This window comes from Macaca nemestrina, chromosome 1 (genome assembly GCF_043159975.1).
Source record: "Macaca nemestrina isolate mMacNem1 chromosome 1, mMacNem.hap1, whole genome shotgun sequence".
Taxonomy (NCBI): Eukaryota; Metazoa; Chordata; class Mammalia; order Primates; family Cercopithecidae; genus Macaca; species Macaca nemestrina.
In genome coordinates, this window is record NC_092125.1 from 204,800,393 (window position 1) to 204,822,023 (window position 21,631).

General features: G+C 42.1%; 1 protein-coding gene across 1 annotated transcript in view; it reads left to right on the forward strand.

Annotated features, from left to right (window-relative positions):
* Positions 1–656: 656 nt before the first annotated feature.
* LOC105494579 (serine and arginine rich splicing factor 4) overlaps positions 657–21,631 on the forward strand; it is a 33,457-nt gene continuing 12,482 nt past the window's right edge. The window contains exon 1 of the mRNA XM_071097294.1: positions 657–918. Within this exon, the coding sequence (XP_070953395.1) occupies positions 812–918 (107 nt within the window). The 5' untranslated portion in view covers positions 657–811. The remainder of the gene's footprint in view (positions 919–21,631) is intronic.

A 21,631-nucleotide genomic window follows, 5' to 3' on the forward strand; every position in this document is an offset into this window, starting at 1 on the left:
AAAAAAATAGGTTGGATTATGGTCAAGTAATTTGCTCGGTGTCATGCCTAGTCTAGCTCCAAAGCTCCAGCCTTCTCCGCTTCTCACACTGCTTCTATTTAAGCAGTGCCCTCTCTTAAAAATAATACTGGTCTCATTTTTTGGGCATTTGACATGACAAAACTACTAAGTGCTTTATATACGTATTCTCTCATAATTCTCAAGACATCTCTGGAAGTAGGAACTACTCTCCCCCTTTTACAGAAAAGATAAAGGAGAGTCCGAGACATCGTGCGTAACGAGCCCAAGGTCACGGGTACACAACCGTTTGGAAGCCAGGTTTGGTTCCAAAGCTCCGGCTCCAAAATCCAAACCGCACCCGGTTCAAAGGACAAAAGCAGGAACGCTCGCTCGCTGGGCTCTGGGAGGTACGGGCACTTCCGGGGGAGGGGCAAAGCCAGCTGGCTGCGGAAGGCGGTGCAGGAACCCCTTTGGCGAGCTCGCAGGAGGACGTGCCGCAGCGCCGCCTGTCGTTCACCTTGCCCCGCCTTACGTCGGCGCGCCCCCGGGCAAGCTCCTCCCCCAGTCCTGGCCGGGCGGGAAGCGAAAGCGCGCTCTCTCCGGTTACCCTCCGCCTAGGGGAAGGGCGGGGGAAGTGGAAGCGCGCGCTCGTGAGCTGCGTGCTCGCGTACGTCGCCGGGGTTCGGCTGCGTCCGTCCCGCCGCCCGTCCGTTGCCGCCGCCGCCGCCGCCGCTGCCGCCGCGTTCTCGCTTTGCCCGCCGCCGCCTGAGGGGGGCTGGGGCCGGGGCCAGCCACCACTGCCGTTGCCGGGATGCCGCGGGTGTACATCGGCCGCCTGAGCTACCAGGCCCGGGAGCGCGATGTGGAGCGCTTCTTTAAGGGCTACGGGAAGATTCTGGAGGTGGATCTGAAGAACGGGTGAGGAGGGCGAAAGAGGGTCCGGCCGGGCGGGGACAGACCCCAGAGACCCCAGCGGTGGTGAGGAGGCCGTGGGGACGGGAGAGGGACGCCTGGTCCGCGCGAAGCGGCTACTGGCCTGACCAGGCTCCGCCATAGTGGCGGCGCCTCGGGGGCGCGGGTAGGCCCCGGTTCCCACTGCGCCTGCGCGGGTGGGGGTGGTAGAGGCATAATGGGAGCTGTGGTGAGGCCCTGAGTGGGACAGAGAGAAGGAAAGCCCGAGTGGGGCTGGTGCTCCGGGCAGGAGGGCACAGCTCCAGGGCGCCCGGGAGACCTGGGTTTTCCCTTCCTAGGCCCGGGACTGGGGCCTGGTTCGTCCCTGGGTAGAGACCAACCTTTCCCGCTCTGAGGATTACTGGAAATAAACAGGATTTCCTGCTCCCTTTCACCTCTTCCCCAGTCTGTGGATCAGACGGTCACAGCGCGTCTTTCCCGGGGACTGGAGCGTTGGAGGGAGGCCCTTTTTAGCCATGTGCCACGCTCTTTTGGGCGGGAGACTCCAGTTTGAGTAGTCTAGTGACAGTTTCGAAAGTATCGTCTTGCCGTGCTGAAAGCCTTCACCTTTCCCTCTGCAAGAGTAAATTAAAGTCTTAACTCCTTATCTTTAAGACTCCGTGCAGAGTTTCCACGCTGTGGTTTCCGTTCTCCAACTTACCGAAAAATTGTTTTGCCGTTTTAGAATTTGTTAGGAGAATAGTGGCCACCCTGGCTAGTATCTGCGTCTCGTTAACGCAGACGGAGACGAAATTGTTAACTTACTGCCTCCCCCAGAGTATGATCTATTACTTGTATTCCTAATCTACGTCGGCAAAATTAGGGCCAGTATGAGCTACAAGTTTCAGGGAAAACTGTTGAGGAATAAGGTCTGGAGAAAATACTCAACGGGGAAAACTGGGAACCAGGAAATGTTAGATAGGGCTTGGAAGGCATGGATATAAAAAGGACTGGGGTAACATTTTAGGGCACTAAACCTTGGGTGTCAGAGAACTCCCGACTTAAATACCTCTACTTTGCAACAGGTCTAATATAGCTACCGTTTACTCCCGAGGGTTATACTAGCAACTGACACCTGAAACATTTTGAAAGTTGCCTAAGTATGTTTCACGTTTGAGACAAGTTGGTAGCTACCATATTCTCAAATGATTGTCTGGGTTTAGAAAGTCATTTCAAATTAATCGTTAGGAAGAATCGTTTTCTGAGGACGTCTTTAGTAAAGTACTGATTTCTTTTACAAAGGCTTAGAAAATTACTCCTTTTGTACAGTAAAACGTTCAGTTTTTAAGGATATATTGAAGTGGGGCTGGATGTTATTGTATACATTTCATATATGTGAAAGTTAAAACTCCAGTTGTTTACAGAGCCCAACTAAATTGACAGAATAACTAACTTTTGTGAGCAAAGTGTGGGCTTTGAAGCCAGCCAGTTCTAAGTCAAATCGTGGTTCCACCACTTACTACGTATGGGCAAGTTACTTCTCTGAACCTGGTTTCTCATTCATGTGGAAAAGGAAGATTAGAGATAATAAATATAAAGCATTTGGCTTAGGCAGTAAGTGGCAGCTATAATCAGAGGGATGAGGAAACATCTTTGCTTGTTGGTGTTTGATAACATAAAGCATGTTTGGTGAGGTCTGTTTTCTAAGGTCACTCAGGTGATAGTGTGCGGGAAATGACAAGACTGTTAATGGGAAACTGATTCATCAACCAAATGTATTGATAACCCATCGACAAAATGTCCACCACTGTGCTAAATGAATTGGGGGAGGAGGCAGAAAACAGTTCTGCTCTTGAATAAATTAAGCATTATGACATGTGCACGTTGAATTAAGAAATGTTTGCTTTCGCTTTAAACTCTAACTAGTAAAACTTGGAACGATTTGCTTGAAAAGATGTGTTGAAATGGGCTTTGAAGAATAGATTAAGTAGAGCTTGAAGTGAAGAATTTAGGTGTCTGGGAATAGCGTATGTCGTAGTTGGGACTCAGACATGGTGACTTGTGCCTGTAATCCCAGCTGAAGTGTGAGGATTACTTCAGGCCAGGAGTTTGAGACCAGCCTGACCCCATCTCTACAAAAAAAATTTTTTTAATTAGCCACGCGTGGTGGCACTCGCCTATAGTCCTAGCTGCTTCAGAGGATGAGGCAGGAGGATCACTTCAGCCTAGGATTTCAAGGCTACAGCAAGCCAAGATTGTGACTGCACTCCAGTCTGGGTAACAGCAAGACCCCCACCTCTAATAAAAGTACAATGATGACTTTTTTTGCTTTTTGATGAATAGGGAAAAAATATTTTTTAATGTCATAATTGGTGTTGAAGACATGGCCTTCAACAAAGAAGCAATTATGAGAAATAGTAAACAATCTAACATGGATTGAGCCTTATGAAGGATCTAGAAATTTAACAACATAAACCAGAAACAACGACTATTAAGATTTTACAGTAAAAATTCAAAATCAGTAAGTAGGAATTCAAAGGCTCTGGAGAAGGAAGAAGTGAGCAACCCAGAAGGAAGATGGAGCGATAAGAGGAAAGAGCCTTTGAGGACCCTAAATACCTGGGTGGTTTTTTAAGGAACTGTTCATTCTTACAGTTATGCTGCCAAACCATGATATGCATGAAATGTCATTGAAAGTCAAGGTTGAAATGAAGTCATTTTAGAGTTTCAAAGAGAAGTATGACGGTCACCAGACAGCACACAATATGACCTCCTGGCATCATTGAGGAATCATTACAGAGGAAAACGACTTCTGGGAAGAAGACCAATGGTAAAGATGTATATCAAGCAAAAATTACCTGTAAGGCAAAAATGCTGGGGAGTCTGAAAGGAAGGAGTGAGTACAAAGGAAAAAGCATAACTTAGCTATATATGTAAACTTATAGTTCCCAAACAGAAGGGCAGTGGATCTCCCTACTGATAAGCATGTTTGAACATATCTAGATTGTGATTAATAATTGCAACTCAGAAACAGATTTTGGATGTTTTAGATAGGTCTTTGAAGAATTGCTGGAGTTCATATTTGTAGAAGTGAGATGTATCAGTAGATATGTTAGGCTGAAGGGTTGTAGGTTAAATTTAGAATTAAGGCATAAAATGCTTGTATAGACCGATCACAGTGGCTCACACTTGTAATCCCATCACTCTGGGAGGCCAAAGTAGGTGGATCACTTGAAGTCAGGGGTTTGAGACCAGCCTGGCCAGCATGGTGAAACCCCATCTCTACTAAAAATACAAAGATTAGCCGGGCGTGGTGGTGGGCACCTATAATCCCAGCTCCTCTAGAGGCTAAGGCAGGAGAATTGCTTGAACCTGGGAGGTGGAGGTTGCAGTGAGCCGAGATTGCATCAGTGCACTCCAACCTGGGCAACAGAGCAAGACTCTGTCTCAAAAAAAAAAAAAAAAAGAAGCTTAGGAAGATGACCAAATAAGGGAACAAATGAGTTCTTCAAAGGAGATTTAGTGTCCAGGAAAGGATTCTATGGACCCTGATAGGATTTGGAGAAGAGGTATGTAAGCAACAGTTCATTGCCTGCCATTTTATTATACCAGGCAACCGTAATGTAGATTGCCACTGTTTTAGAGAACTTTTTGAAAGATGGTTTGGGACCACAAATACAACGAAGATCTCCCAGGATCGTATAGACCATTTCAGTTCCCATTAAGGTCTCCTACATTTCTACCCGCCCCATAAACTTCATCAAGTCACTGCAAGGGCCAGGCACGGTGGCTCACGCCTGTAATCACAGCACTTTGGGAGGCTAAGGCAGGCGGATCACCCAAGGTCAGAAGTTCAAGACCAGCCTGACCAACATGGAGAAACCCCTGTCTCTACTAAAAATACAAAATTAGCCAGGCGTGGTGGCGTATGCCTGTAATCCCAGCTACTCAGGAGGCTGAGGCAGGAGAATCGCTTGAACCTGGGAGGCACAGGTTGCAGTGAGCCGAGATCGTGCCATTGCACCCCAGCCTGGGCAACAAGAGCGAGACTTTGTCTCCAAAAAAAAAAAAAAAGAGTCACTGTAGGGAAGGGAGGGGCAGGAAGAATCCTAGACGCATGTCAGGGAAGCAACAATATTAGCAGCACCTCTTTATACCTTTTCAGTTCTGTGGTAACTTTTGCTGGCTTTGATTGTATATAGATTTTATTTTTTATAATAAGCCACTTCATGTAAAGTGTGCAAGAATTTTGAGTACACTAGTTGCCCTTTTGCCACAAAATCTTGTGGTTTTAGTCAGATCTTTATATCTTAGCTTTTCCAAATTTTAGTTAATGAATAAAACTTACCACATGCTAAGATTATTTTGCCTGTCTGGTAGCTGGAAGGATAAACCCGCAGATCACTGAAATTTATAGTTTTATTTTTTAGTTAAAGTCATGAATTAAAACTTTCAAGGGAAACTTGGATTTAAACTTCAGAACCTGTGTTTCATGTAACAGTGAAATCATGAATAGCCTGAATTTTCAGGGGATGTTGTGGTCTGTTTAGTCAAGCTATCTAATTATTACCAGAAAATTTTTGTTTTTATCCTTGTTTAATGCACCGTAATTTTTTTAATGTGGAGTTCAAGACTCTTCGAGTGAGGCAGGTCGTTGTTCTGTGTGTCACTGATCACTGGAGGGCATTATTAAGCCTTAGATACTAAGAGGAATCTCTGCCAACCCCAGCACCTACACAGGGATTTTTCTCTTTTGACTCCTGAATTCTTGAATTCTTGACAGATTAGGAAGTATATAGTTATTGTTCCAGGTTGCTGGTTTCTGGTTAGATGAGCTGTTGCAGTATTTTGTTTTTCTTTTTTTTTTTTTAAGTTTTTAGTTTTTAAGTCTTTCAAGACTTCTCCCAAGGCCCTGTCATTCATCGTTACTGTATTCTTAATCATGAGAGGGATTATCTTCACCCACCACCAAGTGGCAGAGAAGTGCTTTATCATTTTTATGATAATGCTGTAACTAGTGAGTGACAGAAAATGACAAAAGAAAAAACAAACACTTTCCCTTTAGGAACCCTACCACCTTTTTGTTTTTAAGCCCTTTTGCCAGCCTCGGAAGTAGCATCCCATTTGCACCAGCATGTACAAAGCATTAGAGTCTGTGTTAAGAAAAGGAAGACATTTGGTTCTGGATTAATTTTAGGATTATCTAAGAAGAGATTAAACAAGTTTTGTTTAAAAGCTTGTTTGAACAACTCTGTTTATGTATACTTAAAGACCCACTCTTAATTTTCAAAATAGCGCATATTTATTTATGACTGGACTTTTTTTTTTTTTTTTTTTTTTTTTTTTTTTTTTTTTTGAGACGGAGTCTCTCTCTTCCCCCCTCTCTCTTTCGCTCAGGCTGGAGTGCAGTGGTGCAGTCGCACCTCACCTCCCAGGTACAAGCGTTTCTTCTGCCTCAGCCTCGCAAGTAGCTGGGAGTACAGGTGCGTGCCACCACCCCTGGCTAAAGTTTGTATTAGTAGAAACAGGGTTTCACCATGTTGGCCAGGCTGGTTTTGAACTCCTGACCTCAAGTGATCCGCCTCGCAAAGTGCTGGGATTACAGGCGTGAGCCACTGCACCTGTCCTATTATAATTTTTTTATATGGAGAAGGACCAAAAAAAAAAAGTCCGAAGATGAAACTCTTTGCATGTGGGGTTTTTTAGTTTAGTTTTTTTTTTTTTCTTTTTCACATACAGGTATGGGCATGTGCACACACACACACACTCTGTCTCCTTTTTTTCTTAATTAAAAAACCCACCATCCGGTTGCGGTGGCTCACGCCTGTAATCCCAGCACTTTGGGAGGCTGAGGCGGGCAGATCACGAGGTCAAGAGATCGAGACCATCCTGGTTAACATGGTGAAACCCCCTCTTTAAAAATACAAAAATTAGCTGGGCATGGTGGCACACGCCTATACTCCCAGCTACTGAGAAGGCTGAGGCAGGAGAATTGCTTGAACCCAAGAGGTTGCAATGAGCCGATTTTGGGCCACTGCACTCCAGCCTGGCGACGGAGCGAGACTCCATCAAAAAAAAAAAACTACCTCCTGCACAGTCTCTCCCTTTTCTTATGCCTCTCCCCACTCGTTTTTTTATTTTTTATTTTTCAAACTTGGAATCATACTATAAATTATTTTATAATTTGCCTGTTTCACCCTAGCAGCCTGATCCTTTTCCTTTGTCATTAAGTCTTCTCCTACAACCTGGTTTCTAATGGCTACATAGCACTCCTTCATACATATGGTATTTAATGGACATAATTAGAACCATGTTGCAAGGCATTTAGGTTATCTTTGTGTTTGTACTATTTTATGCATGTATAATACTGTTGAATATATTTTATATGAATTTTTGTATACATTTCTTTTTACCTTAGGGCAGATTCCTGCAAGTAGACTTTGGGAGTCAAAGCATATACACGTTTTAATGCTTTTGCTAGCTATTTCATTACTTGGTAAACTATTTGTGTTTCCACCTGCTGTGTTTAAGAGCTCCTATTTTTCTTTTTTTCTTTTTTTTTTTTTGAGATGGAGTCTCAATCTGTCTCCTAAGCTGCAGTGCAGTGCAGTAGCACGATCTCGGCTCACTGCAACCTCTGCCTCCCAGGTTCAAGCAATTCTCCTGCCTCAACCTCTCAAGTAGCTGGGATTACAGACACCTGCCACCACAGCCCGCTAATTTTTGTATTTTCAGTAGAGATGGGGTTTCACCACGTTGGCCAGGGTGTTCTCGAACTCCTGACCTCAGGTGATCCACCCACCTCATCCTCCCAAAGTGCTGGAATTACAGGCATGAGCCACCACACCCGGACAAGAGTTCCTACTCTTCTGAACAGTGCCCTTTGTTATAATTTTTTAAACTATATTTTTCTAATTAAAATGTTTAGGATTATATATGAGGAAATCATCTGACCGTCTTTAAGGCTCATCTGTTTAGCCTATCAAGCATAACAAATTCAAGAACTTTTTGGACCAGGTGCGGTGGCTCAAACCTGTAATCCCAGCACTTTGGGAAGCTGAGGTAGGCAGATCACTTGAGGTCAGGAGTTTGAGACCAACCTGGCCGGCATGGTGAAACCCTGTCTATACTGAAAATACAAAAATTAGCTGGGTGTGGTGGCACATGCTGTAATCCCAGCTACTCAGGAGACTGAGGCAGGAGAATTGCTAGAACCTGGGAGCCGAGATTGCACCATTGCACTCCAGCCTGTGCAACAGAATGAGACTCCATCTCCAAAAAAAAAAAAGAACTAGAAACGAAAACCTTTTTGGGCTGGGCACAGTGGCTCACACCTGTAATCCCAGCACTTTGGGAGGCCGAGGCAGGCAGATCACGAGGCCAGGAGATCGGGACCATCCTGGCTGACATGGTGAAACCCCATCTCTACTAAAAAAAAATACAAAAAAATTAGCTGGGCGTGGTGGCGGGCGCCTTTATTCCCAGCTACTCGGGAGGTTGAGTCAGGAGAATGACGTGAACCCAGGAGGCAGAGTTTGCAGTGAACAGAGATCACGCTGCTGCACTCCAGCCTGGGCGACAGAGCAAGACTCCATCTCAAAAAAAAAAAAAAAACTTTTTGACTCACTAGAGAATAAATGTAGGTTAATTGTAGATGATTTAGATATTATGAAAGCATAAAATGAAAAGTATTAAGAATCTTTTTAAGATAGGTGAGGTCTTATGTGCAATTTTGTGTCACACTTTTTTTACTTAATTTATCTCATGTACTTTTTTCTATTACATTAAAATCTTCCTTATTAATGACTTCATAAAATCCATTATATGGCCATATTATGATTTACCCAACCATTCCTCTTATATTGTCTACCTTTTTTTTTTTTGGTCTCCTAATTCTTGCTGTTATAAGTAACTCTGTGATGGGTATTATGTGCATAAAACTTCGTTTGCATTTTTATTATCCCTTAGTACATATGGATTCTATGAAATAAAATTCATGTGTCACAGCAGGAGTGAACATACTCAAGTATCTCAGTGCATTTAACCAAATAACTTTCCAGAAAAGCTGCACCAGTTATACTTAACACCAGCAGTGTATGAGCATGCTCATGTGGCGGTCACCTCAACAGCATGGAGCACCCCTGTTGTGCTTGCTGGCAGGTCGTGGTGGCTCACGTCTGTAATCCCAGCACTTTAGGAGGCCAAGGCAGGCAGATCTCCTGAGGTCAGAAGTTCGATACCAGCCTGACCAACATGATGAAACCCTGTCTCTACTAAAAATACAAAAATTAGCTGGGCATGGTGGTAGGCTCCTGCAATCCCAGCTACTCGGGAGGCTAAGGCAGGAGAATCACTTGAACCTGGGAGGCGGAGGTTGCAGTGTGAGATCACACCATTGCACTCCAGCCTGGGTGACAGTGAGACTCTGTCTCAAAAATAAAAAATAAAAAAATGCTAATTTACCAAGTGAAAAATGATCGGGAAGTTTTTCTTGAATGAATAATAAATAATGAGAAATTGGACTATGAATTAAGTAGCATGCTATCATTGTTTTATTAGTAATATAACTATTACAAATGTGATCAAATTTTTTTTTTAATTAAAAGTCACTTTTTGAAGTCAACTTACCCTCAAAAAAGTATATTACCTTTTCCCCCCAAGACATAGGGGATTTAATTTTTTTCTGTCATTTTGAAAAATCAATGCCAAGAGATAATACCATATTGAGATTTTTGACCAAATGTTACTAGCATAAATTGCCCTGGTTTAAGACCTCCACTCCTTGGTTCTTGGTCCCTTCAGTTTGTGGTGTGAATAAACATCATTTGTAATTATTTGACTAAGTCATTTAAAACCCCTGTTCTTCAGTTTAACATACTGTTTTGCTCCTCCCTTTCTCATTGAGGTATTGTATGAATTTAAGGGCCATGTGAAGTATTTGTCCCTTCTTAAAAGATAGGCACAGGATATAGACTGGGTAGTAAAATGTGGTTTGGGTTTCTAGTGTTTTTTATGCTTCCAGGTACCCAGAACCTTAAATTGTACTTTGAGCTCCTCAGAAGAAAGGTGCTCCAGGCATCTAAGAGAATACCGTTGGGGTGATACTTACAAATTCGTAAGCTAACACTGAAATCTTAAAAGTTTAAAAATATTAATGCATTTGTATGATTTATTTTTCAACTGAGTATGTCAAAGCACTTTATAAACAAGTGTTGTCCATAGTTTGTACTGATGGGGAAACTGAGGCATGGAGTGATAAGGTGACTGGCCCAAGGTTACAAAATGAGTTATTGACAACTCTGGAAATAGAGGATTTTTTAAATTCACATATTAGATATATGTGGGCATTGGCATTCAAAGCTTCCCTCATGCTATTTCCTTTAGTCCTGTCCTTTGGGGACTTGCCTCTGAGGGTGAGAGGGTAGTTCAGGTTTCCTGGCTTGTTCAGCCTTTTGTCTCTGTAGAGGCTTCCAGCAAGCTGACAAGTTACTGCCAAAAGTGAGACAGATGGTATTTTTTATGATGTTGTCCTTAGTTAGAGACTGTTAGTGATTCTTCTCCTCAGGCTACTCTTTGAAAAGCTGTAAGGTGGTATCAGCTTTATCGTGGTTGGCTGAGGAAGGATTTGTACAAGTAAATGTTCTCTGCCCTATTGTCATTCCTAGGGTCATCTGGTCTCGGAGTATCCTGAAGGTGAGGGATTAGATTGTGCTCTGAATTGGTATGCCCATAGTTTGAGGAAATGTTTTACTTTTGTGTGTGTTGAGATGAAAGTCTCCCAGGCTAAAGATTTCTGAACTGCACATAATGCCTGAAGAAACACTTGAAAGGCACTTTATTTCTCCCAGGTCCCCAACCATGGGTTTAGGCTTTTATGCCAGAAAGGGGACCTTCATGAACAAAGACCCCCAAGACCTAGAGAGAAGAGGAAGTCTGAAAGAGGGAGGTTTGAATTCAGCCTTCAGGAAAGAAGAGGGCAGAGCAGGAGGCTCAGGCAAGGAAGTCAGGAACCACAGACCAGAAGCATTGACTTGGAAAGGTTTTCATGTAATTGAAATGAAGCTATTGATTCATCCATTTTAAAAGAATTTGAAAAATTCATTAAAATGTCAGTAGCATCCACTAATTAATAAAAGCATAGGGAGTGGCATCTTTAAAACCAAAAATGAAAATGAAGAAACAGACTCCAGCCCAGGGACCAGGGACGATTATGAGGGACATGGTGCCTCATACAGCCAAGATGATCCAAGAGGCATCATCTTTATGAAGCTTTAACACCTGGCAGCCTGCTCATTGTGTTGTTTAAGAGGTAAGTATGAACTGGTTTTGTTTGTAGCTTTTGTGTGGAATCAGGTAGTGCTGTCTACAGAGTGTAAACCTTTATTTCATTAAGTAGGAATAACAGACACGGTAATTCTGTATTAAATCCCAAGAGTTTTATTCTAAATTGGTAATGTGACTTTCATCTCTGTAGTTTTTTCAAATCGTTTTTAATATGTGGTTGAGTCTCCATGAACTTTTAGTGCGTCATCAGGGAATAGTTGATTCCCCTCTTTTGAAACCTTTGGATTTCATTTACCCTTAGTGTTGAAAAGTATCAGAAAATTGAAAAGGACGCAGATGATTGTATCTGCCCTCCCTTTCAGGAAAGCCGTGTTGACTTTAAAATATCAAAAAAGTAAGTTCAGTTATGATTGCAGGGGATAATGATAGTTTGATCCACAAACTATTTGCAGTGTAAAAGTGAGATACCTTAGCTGACTTAGTTCATTTTTGAAAGTTTTGGATAGCTAAAACAAAGTTGGCAAAATAGGCTCATAGAGCAGTTACAGAGTAAGACTAAATTTTGATACAGATTCCTCTCTACCTCCCATTCTGGGAGGATTTAGTTTTACTGTTTGGTGTTTAGGATAATGATTGTTCTATTTTTCTCAACCCACTATGTGAATATGTTTTCTGTTAGAGATGGGCTGTTATCTGCAATGTGGACTCAATACCATGGGCTTGAGTTTGGTTATTTCATCATTAGAGAATTTTTTTCAGCAGTTGGTTTACTTTATGAGAAAGGATCATGAGTTTAATTTTCCTAGTGATATATTTGTGTTCTCATTGTCAAAATATGTTTCTTAATGATTTGTTACCTTTTTCTATTTTCCTAGACTAGTATTAAAATTTTGATAGCATGTGGGTTTGGTTCCACTTGTAGAGAATAAATGTTCACAACTTACTGATATTAGCACACATCACATGCAGAAATGGTGTTTTCTTGCCACTTACTCTTTCTCATGAGATGCTTATATTCCTGTGGGCATTTGTCTTCCACGCTACAGCACATAATTTGATGAAACATTTTCTGTGCAAGAGCTTGTGTTTCTCCAACTCTGGTTTTATGGACCACGTCTTTTCATTGGTGTATAGGAGGCGGTTAGAACGTGGTGGTAGAATGCAGGTTTTAGGTTACCTGGATGTGAAGAATCCCAGGTCTTTGGGGTAGCTTTGGAAGTTATCAACTCTTCTAAGTTAGTTTCTTGATCTGTCAGATGACAGTAAACCTCAGAGTTGTGAAAATTAAATGGATATAATGTGTGTAAAGCACTTAGCGTAATGCTTTATACATCGTAAAATTTTGAAAAATAGGAGTAGTTATTACAAAGAAATTTGAAGAAGAGGCGTAGTGGGCTGCATGTTAATAATAGTTTGTAGTTAATGAAAATTAAATCACATCATCTTAGATGTTTATCATCTGCATAGTACTTTTCTGGTTGCTGCTTTAATCTTTGTATAGTTGAAAGTCTGTAAACTTTCTAGTATTCTTTGATTTCTGGCCCATTTCCCTCCTACCATTCACGCTTATATTTTTTGGTTTGAGTCACCATTCCTTGCAAAACTAATTAAATACATTCCTAAACACATGATATTGCCAATATTCATTCACATCCACCACGTCTAGGTCCAAGTCTTCATCTTCTTTATGCTGGTCTAATTTTTGCTGAGCCTTAGAACCAAAGACAGACTCTGGGGGTTGATATGGGACCTCCAGAATGGGGATTGCACAGAATAATCTTATTTTTCCTCTATTCTTCTAGTCTGTTATGTTCTGAACCCACACATGTTTTCGGAAGGACCAGATGGCTGACACTGGCTAATGGGAACCAAAAGACGAGTGAAAGTAACCTGGTTGTCACATACCCCCAGCTTAGAGGTGCTTCACCCTGCCCCAAGGTCAATTTCTATTTTCTCTAGAGACTTTATCCCATTATATCAAAAACCTTTACTACAGCCTGACTTATCTGAGGTTAGAGTATCATTAAGTCAAGCATCAGCATTTGTTGAATGAAAAAAGATTGTACACAGGACTGGGAGAGAAGCTTCTGCCTTTAAAATACAGTAGAAAGCTGGGCATGGTGGTTCACGCCTGTAATTCTAGCACTTTGGGAGGCCAAGGCGGGTGGATTGCCTGAGCTCAGGAGTTCGAGACCACCCTGGGCAACATGGTGAAATCCTGTCTCTCCTAAAAAAAAAAAAAAAAAAAAGCAAAAATTAGCCGGGCGTGGTGGTGCACACCTCTAGTCCCAGCCACTTTGAAGGCTGAGGTACAAGAATTGCTTGAGCCCAGAGTCAGAGGTTGCAGTGAGCGGAGATCGCACCACTGCGCTCCAGCCTGGGCGACAAGGTGAGACTATGTTTAAAAAAAGAAAAAAGGAAGTAGAACCTTGTGGTTTAGAGCTGGGGTTTTTAGAGTCATGGGTCTGGGTTCCAATCTAGCTCCTCCACTCATGAGCTCCTTGACAATGAGCAAGTTGCTTAGCCTCTCCAAGCCTCAGTTTCTCATTGTAAAATGGGAAGAATAATAATACATTCTTCACGTTTGATATATGAATGAATGAAATATTATGGATAAATTATTTACTGTTCCAGGTACTGTGCTAAATAAATAGCCAATAGATACTAGCCTTTGTTGTTCTTAGTGAAGAGCTCATAATCAAAAGAGAAGGTAAGCACAAAGACAAAAACAAGGCTTAAAAAGCTACAGAAACATGACTGGGTGCAGTGGCTCACTCCAGTAATCCCAGCACTTTGGAAGGCTGAGACAGCCGTATCACGAGGTCAGGAGTTCGAGACAAGCCTGACCAACATGGTGAAACCCCGTCTCTACTAAAAATATAAGAATTAGCTGGGTGTGGTGGCATGCGCCTGTAATCCCAGCTATTCAGGAGGCTGACGCAGGTGAACTGCTTGAACCCGGGTGGCGGAGGTTGCAGTGAGCCGAGATCACACCATTGCACTCTAGCCTGGGCAACAAAGCGAGACTCCTTCTCAAAGAAAACAGAAACAAAAAAACATAAAATTGAATAGAAGTGCTAAAGCTAAAGAAAGTTCTAAAATAATTGGAATAGGCAGGTTTTCTGAGGCTTCATGAAACAGGTAATTCTCAAGCATATGGAAGAAGATTGGTATAATTCAACTTGTATAGTCAAGGTGTTCCGGGTTTAGAGAGTGACATAAAGATACTTAGGAGTCATTATAGGCTTCTAAACAAAAAAATGATTTAGCAGCAGACTTTTCCTGATACAATACAAAAGACAAGTTGACTAAGTAAAAATAGCTCTAGCCTAGAATTATATAAATTAATCCAAATAGTAGAGACAGCCCTGAAGGCCCAGCAAATGAGAAAACTGCAGAATTTGGCAGTAGACCCAGTGGGTAACCAACCAATAAGGTATAGTCAGAAGTGATTACAAAGGTGTTGGGAGCAAATTAGATGGTCAAGGGATCTGGAAGAGAGACATCATGAGGTAGGTTTTCTTCTTTGAAGGTGGGGAAAGATCAAGTGCAGACTGAGCTGTGGCCAACGTTTGCAGACCAGGAATCCACACTAGCTCTAATCAGAGAGCCCTTGGTGTGCGGGAACTGCCAGTTTGCCGACGTGAAAAGAGTCCCAGACTGGGTAATGGTGAGCCCTGAAGTCGCACCCCAGCTCTGCCACTCAGTGAGCACGGGTAAGTCATCCACCTCCTCCAGGTGGCCTTGATGGCCCTCCCTCCTCTGAGACTAAAGAAAGAGAGGCCACGATGCCCAGAGCAGCCTCCTTCCCGTCTCAAGAAAGGAAAGGATCTCAGGAACCCATTTCATGTGGTAGCAGCTTTTAGTTGTGGGTTGTAAACAACCCTCTGTTGCCAGGAAAATCAAATTGCAACCATAATCACAGATCCTAAGCAGTAAATGTGACATTGGTTAACTCTTCTGTGAGGGCCTGAACGCTGGTTCCCTGGAATGTTGCAGACCTTTGGAATCGGGGCAGTTACACTGTTCTCATTCACAAGCTTTTCTCTGAGTTGTCCTCTTCTGAGCACTAGAGTTGGTTGCAGAAGTGTCTTTCTACAGTTTGCCAAGCACTTTTTGCAGACAGCAAGAATTGCCATTTTTTAGTACTGTCTTATCAGTGTGTCCTGACTTTTTACCTCATAAGACCAAGTTGGCTGAAGCATAGGACATCACTGAGTGCTTTGAAAGAAAGCTGTTTGATTCCTGTTCACTGAATGCCATTTCTTTCAGGGTAGATTTGAGGGCTTTACCCTTAAAGTACAGTGCTACTGACTCTAGATTGAGGGTTCAAGCCACCCCATGGGTTAACTTCAACAGATGAAAATTTTTCCTTGGCTACAGCAACATCCCTAATCCTGACCAGCCATGGAGAGGTTCGGTTCTTACAAGGAAAATGAGTGAATGTGGGAATGGCTCACCACATTGTGAAAACAAAACTCACATCCTGCTGATGGTTGGCTGAGGACTGTCATGTCCACATACAAAGAAAAGCATGTGGCACAGTTTTAGGACAAAGGTGAGCAGAGATCCACCGTGGAAAGGGGCATATTTTCTTATAGAGAGACCATCCAAGGCATGCCCCTCGGTAAGCAGTGTTGGTGGGTGACCGCGGTCACACGCATGGAGGCTTGCTTTCCCCTGCTCCTCATACCCACTCCCTAGCAGTTTCTGGTATTGAGCACCCCCTTAGTCATGCCTTGCCCAGTTAGCCATTCAGCCTATTTCCAGAGCAAGTCATGGGCATCAGATTGCAGACAGGACTTTGTCTCCCTGTTCAGTGAAGATGTTTGGAAGACAGAAGTAACCCTAAGCTGTTCTGAAAAGGGTTGAGATAAATCCTCTTCAGTAGAACATGACAGCAAAGGGCAGACTTGATGGTGTTTGGGACCATTGGTATAGGATCAGAGAAAGCATATTAGCAAGGATACAAACTCAGATGATAATTCTTGCCTGAAGAAGTGTGGTTAACATTTCTAAAGTTGAAGTCTTAGAGTACCTTAGTTTTAAAAATACGTCATTCCAGTTCTGCCTTTTCAGAATTCTGATTGATAACCTGAGCAGTACATCAGCTGTTGAATGAGGAAGATGAGTGCATTGGCAATGGGATAAGAATGGACTAAAGTTTAGAGCAGCCCATATAATTCAGTGTGGCTTTTGTTTGTGGTATCCAGATACCTGTCCATACTTGGTAAAAATTATGCTGCCTGCCTTTTTTAGAGGGAAAATGACAGTAACTTCCCCTCATTCTTTTGACTAGGTTTGTCAGGATAGAATGTGACCAGAGGAAAATAGTTTTGGTAAAGACAACACAGTGCTTGGGATCAGATGAATTTTGGATTTCAGATTTTTTTTTGGATTTGGGAATGTTTGTATTGTACCTAATGGTTGAGCATTCCTAAACCGAAAATCCAAAATGTTCTGGTGAGCCAATCTGAGCATCTTGCTGCTCAGAAAGTTTCGGATTTTAGAGCATTTCAGATTTTGGATTTTCGGATTCAGAATACTCAACCTATTGCAGAGAAACATTGAAGAAAGGAGTTTCTTTTCTTACTTGAAGGGTGTTGTATATTGAATAGTGACGTCATGCTTTTTATTCTTTCATATGCATAGGGGAGGAAGATTGAAAGTGTATTGCAGGGCTCTTTGTGTTTCTGTCAATCCCTGCTGTGGAGGGGTTTTTACATTTGTCTTAGATTCTTCTGAATTCCTGCATCCTATGAATTATTGAAAGATGTTCTTTTTTAATAGAGCAGAAGAGGAAGGATTTCTGCTGTTAGAATTAGAGAAATTTATCTCTTGGGTTGTTTTGTGAGGCTTACTCACAAGTCACACCAAAGATGTATGTACATATATGTACACACATGCATACATATAATAGTGTGTATACATGCATGTATGTATTTTATATTCCTTTTTACTCTGACAAAGGATTCAAAAGGAGATTGCTTTTTGAGACAGATGTGTTTCACATTACTTGCTGCAAAGCACAAAGGGAGTGTTAAGCTTGGCTTTAAAAGGCTGTAGTGTTAGTTACCAGGAAGAGCTTTACTTTGTCAAAGGCACTAATTAATTCAGGAACAGTTGAAGTGTTTAAGCTAAAATTGGGACCTATAAATAAAAGGTATTTTAGACAATAAAAATTTATCCCTTTCCACCTGTTGGTGTCTGGTGGTACCATCCTAGTCCAGGCATGTCAAATTTTAGAGTTTAAATTTTCCATTTTTGAAGCCCAGCACAGTGGCATGTGCCTGTAATCCCAGCTACTTGGGAGGCTGAAGCCAAGCCGCAGGATCCCTTGATCCCAGGAGTTCAAGTCCAGCCTGGATAACATATTGAAACCCCATCTCCATTGTTAAACCAAAGGAGCACTAATTTTAACACTTAATCTGTCATGCTTTTGATGTTAGTTATAGCCTTGGAGATATGCAGTAACTCCCTCATTTCATGAATAAACTAAGACCCCAAAGAAATAAAATGATTTAAATTTGCTGTTCAGGCCGGGCGCGGTGGCTCACGCCTGTAATCCCAGCACTTTGGGAGGCCGAGGCGGGCGGATCACAAGGTCAGGAGATCGAGACCACGGTGAAACCCCGTTTCTACTAAAAATACAAAAAATTAGCCGGGCGCGGTGGCGGGCGCCTGTAGTCCCAGCTACTCGGGAGGCTGAGGCAGGAGAATGGCGTGAACCCGGGAGGCGGAGCTTGCAGTGAGCCGAGATTGCGCCCCTGCACTCCAGCCTGGGCGACAGAGCGAGACTCTGTCTCAAAAAAATAAATAAATAAATAAATAAATAAATAAATAAATAAATTTGCTGTTCAAAGTTTATTGCAGAACCAAGACTAGAACCCAGGCCAGTTCTTGCTGCTTCAGTCTTAATAGTTAGGGAGTTTCAGCCCTGGTGTCAAACCACGGGTTTGAATGCCAGCTTGGCGGGGTTTTTTTAATGCAAGTTATTTAATACTCTGTGCCTCGGTTTTTTTCATGTGTAAAACGGAAATAATAGTACCTAGCTGAAGGGGTGCTATGAATATTAGCTATGATACCATTGCTTAATATAGAGAGATTGTTTAGTCAGAGTTAGGTAACATTTTATTATCTAGTCTTCCTGTCTTAATTTATTTCTATCTTATTCACTCTATTTATTGAATGAAATTAAGTCATTCTTCAAGTAAAGCAGATTTAGTAGAAATCTGCTCTTTGCTTTATTCTCAGAACAAGAGTCCCTATTAGGTATGGTTTGTTGTATGGAAAGATGTTTGTTTTAATCTTCCAAACCCACTCAGCAGAGAGAAGTGACAGTCAAGTGCCTGATTTGATCCTTGAACTAAACTTTGATATGTTTCAAATAGATTTTTTTCACAGAATAGTAGCCAAAATTTTTCTGTAAAATAAATTTAATCTCAAGTCAGCTAATTTAATAAATGTTTTGGATACCCCCAAAACAGGCTTACCAAGTGACCCACTTGTTGGAACTTTTTAGAAGTAAATACTGGGGAAGGCTTGTAGGAATTTTTCTGTAACATTACCAATTGTCCCTGTAATTCGAGGAAGTTGTATTGGCAAGATATGCCTTGCTTCATTATCAGCTTGCAAAGAAAGATTCATCTGTCTTAACATTAATTTTTATTTTTAAATTATCCTGCCTCCACTGAGCAGATTGTCACTGCTTTCTCTGAAAGGTCAGGATAAGTTCTGCATATGAGCCTTGGAACAGGGTGATCTTTGAGTCTGGGAGAATGTATGACCACACAGGTCTGACAGAAGCATCACTTGCCATCAGTGGCCACTGTGCTTTCTGTTTCAGTTGACCTGCAGAGCTTAAGGATGTTGCATTCTGTGACCGCCCGCTCTGCCCAGTAGTTGTAACCCTTAACTATTTTGAGGAAAACAGTTGGTGATTTTCCTGTGGTTTGTTTAATCCTCAGGATTCTGTGGTGTCCTAAGATCACATTGCATCAGTCCTGGTCATTGAACAGTGCCGAGCCAGAGTGTGACTCGAAGGGAGTGGAGGCCATTCCTTCATGCCCAGGCCGAACGTCCCTCCTCTCTCTGCATGGCGTCAGGCTCTCACATGCTGCCAAAAGCAGTGATGCTGTGGACAGAGCAGACTTGGGACAGAGCACTCTTGACAATTAAATTCAGGAGGGCACTTTTGTTATTGTTACTGTTTTGAATCCATCTAGATTAGTTGAGTTGTTTTTTTTATTTGCCTTAAAAGAAAAATTTTGTCTGAAAATAATATAGTTTTCCTAATGATCCATTCTATCTAAGAAAGGAAAAAGCAGCTACATTATATTATCTATTACAGATTTTTAGTCACCGTTAAAGCACTTTTGGACATAGTAAGTCAGTGATTTGGAGAGGCTTTACTTGCCTTGTCTAAGATAACAGCATATTCAGAATCCTTCTTATTAAGCTGCTCAGCAATTCTAGCCTATGGAAGCGTGAAACTATATTTTAAAGACTTCACAGCCCATAAATTGAGCCAGGTGGCTTCTGAATTGTGTTACTGCAAGACACTTCCTGTTAAATAACTGGGTGTGTCGCTATTTTTTTTTTTTTTTTTTTTTTGAGACGGAGTCTCGCTCTGTTGCCCAGGCTGGAGTGCAGTGGCCGCATCTCAGCTCACTGCAAGCTCCGCCTCCCGGGTTTACGCCATTCTCCTGCCTCAGCCTCCCGAGTAGCTGGGACTACAGGCGCCCGCCACCTCGCCCGGCTAGTTTTTTTGTATTTTTAGTAGAGACGGGGTTTCACCATGTTAGCCAGGATGGTCTCGATCTCCTGACCTTGTGATCCGCCCGTCTCGGCCTCCCAAAGTGCTGGGATTACAGGCTTGAGCCACCGCGCCTGGCCTTATTATATTTTTTTAATGGAGTTGACATTCAGTGCCAGGCAGACATTTCAACATAAAGAACCCTCCAACGTTGTTACCTACACATTGTAACCTAGCACATTGTCACCTGGAGAGACTTGTACGAAAGAAACTCTATAGTAAAGGAAAAATTTCGCAATTCTGAGTTCTCACTTATTTAACATGTTACCGAGTACAGCATTACATTCTAAAGAAACTGGAGGCTGGGCGCAGTGGCTCACGCCTGTAATCCTAGCACTTTGGGAGGCCCAGGTGGGCGAATCACCTGAGGTTTCGAGACCAGCTTGGCCAACATGACAAAACCCTGTCTCTACTAGAAATACAAAAATTAGCCAGGCGTGGTGGCGTGCGCCTGTAATCCCAGCTAGTGGGAGGCTGAGGCAGGAGAATCGCTTGTACCCAGGAAGTGGAGGTTGCAGTGAGCCGAGATCGCGCCACTGCGCTCCAGCCTGGGCAACAGTGAGACTCCGTGTCAAAAAATTAAATAAATAAATAAGTAAAGTGGAATCATTTTTTGTTAGCAGGCTGGGTGATCCTCTGACAAGTCCTATAACTTGTTTGTAGTGTCAGTGTGTTTAAATGCAGAGGAACATTAGTCAGTGTGTGCCCGGGTACATACAGCCTTATTAGAGTTTAAATAAATTGCTTGTAACTTTCCTTTCTGATTAGTTATGATCAATAAGATGGTTTTGGTTTTTAAATATAGGCAGTGGTCACAAAGCTGGACTTTTCACAGCTGTGTCAGACCAAACTAAGTATTTCTTGAAAACATAATTTACAGGGCATTTGTATAATCTTGCTTATAAGTATCTTACAAATTTTGCACTTTAGTTATATAAATTGTACTCTTTAATAGGCATTAATAGGATGGGGCATTCTTTTGGATATATGTTAAGCCACCAAACCTCTTGGCTGGAAAAGATACAGCAATACCATTTAAAGACGTTTGCATGAGGTGTATACAGATTTCATAGAATTCCAGCCTATTCTAAAACTTCATGGAAATGAATTTGGAATCTCACAGGGAAGTAAATAGCTCCAGTCTTTTTTTCCACTGATAATCACATGTGACAGATGTGTTTTACGTAGAGTAACAGGAACCTTAAAAAAAAGTTTTTTTCTTTCACATGATTTAACAGTTATTACACAGTGCCTGAATGTAGATCTAATTGTTCTCTAAGATACCACTTTTAAAGCTAAAAAAGATGAGTTGTATGTGGTGTTTGAAAGAGCATTATATATCTTGTAGCATTATATATTTTGGATTCTTATACCAAGCATCCCTGTCTTTGCAGTTGCCACCAACTACTTGGGAAACATAAGAAGTGTCCTGCGTATGTAGCCAGCCTCCTCCTAGAAAGATAGGAGTCTACTTTGAGAAGTCTCCCTACCTTTTGCAGTGCCTGTTGGCACAAAGCAAAGTGATTTCACCTAAAGAGAAGACAAAGCTGATCCTTAGTTTGCAAAATCCACCTAACCTTTGCTAAGCATGACCCTCATTGCTTTCTCTTTAATGTTAGTGAAGCTGGATGTCAAAATGGT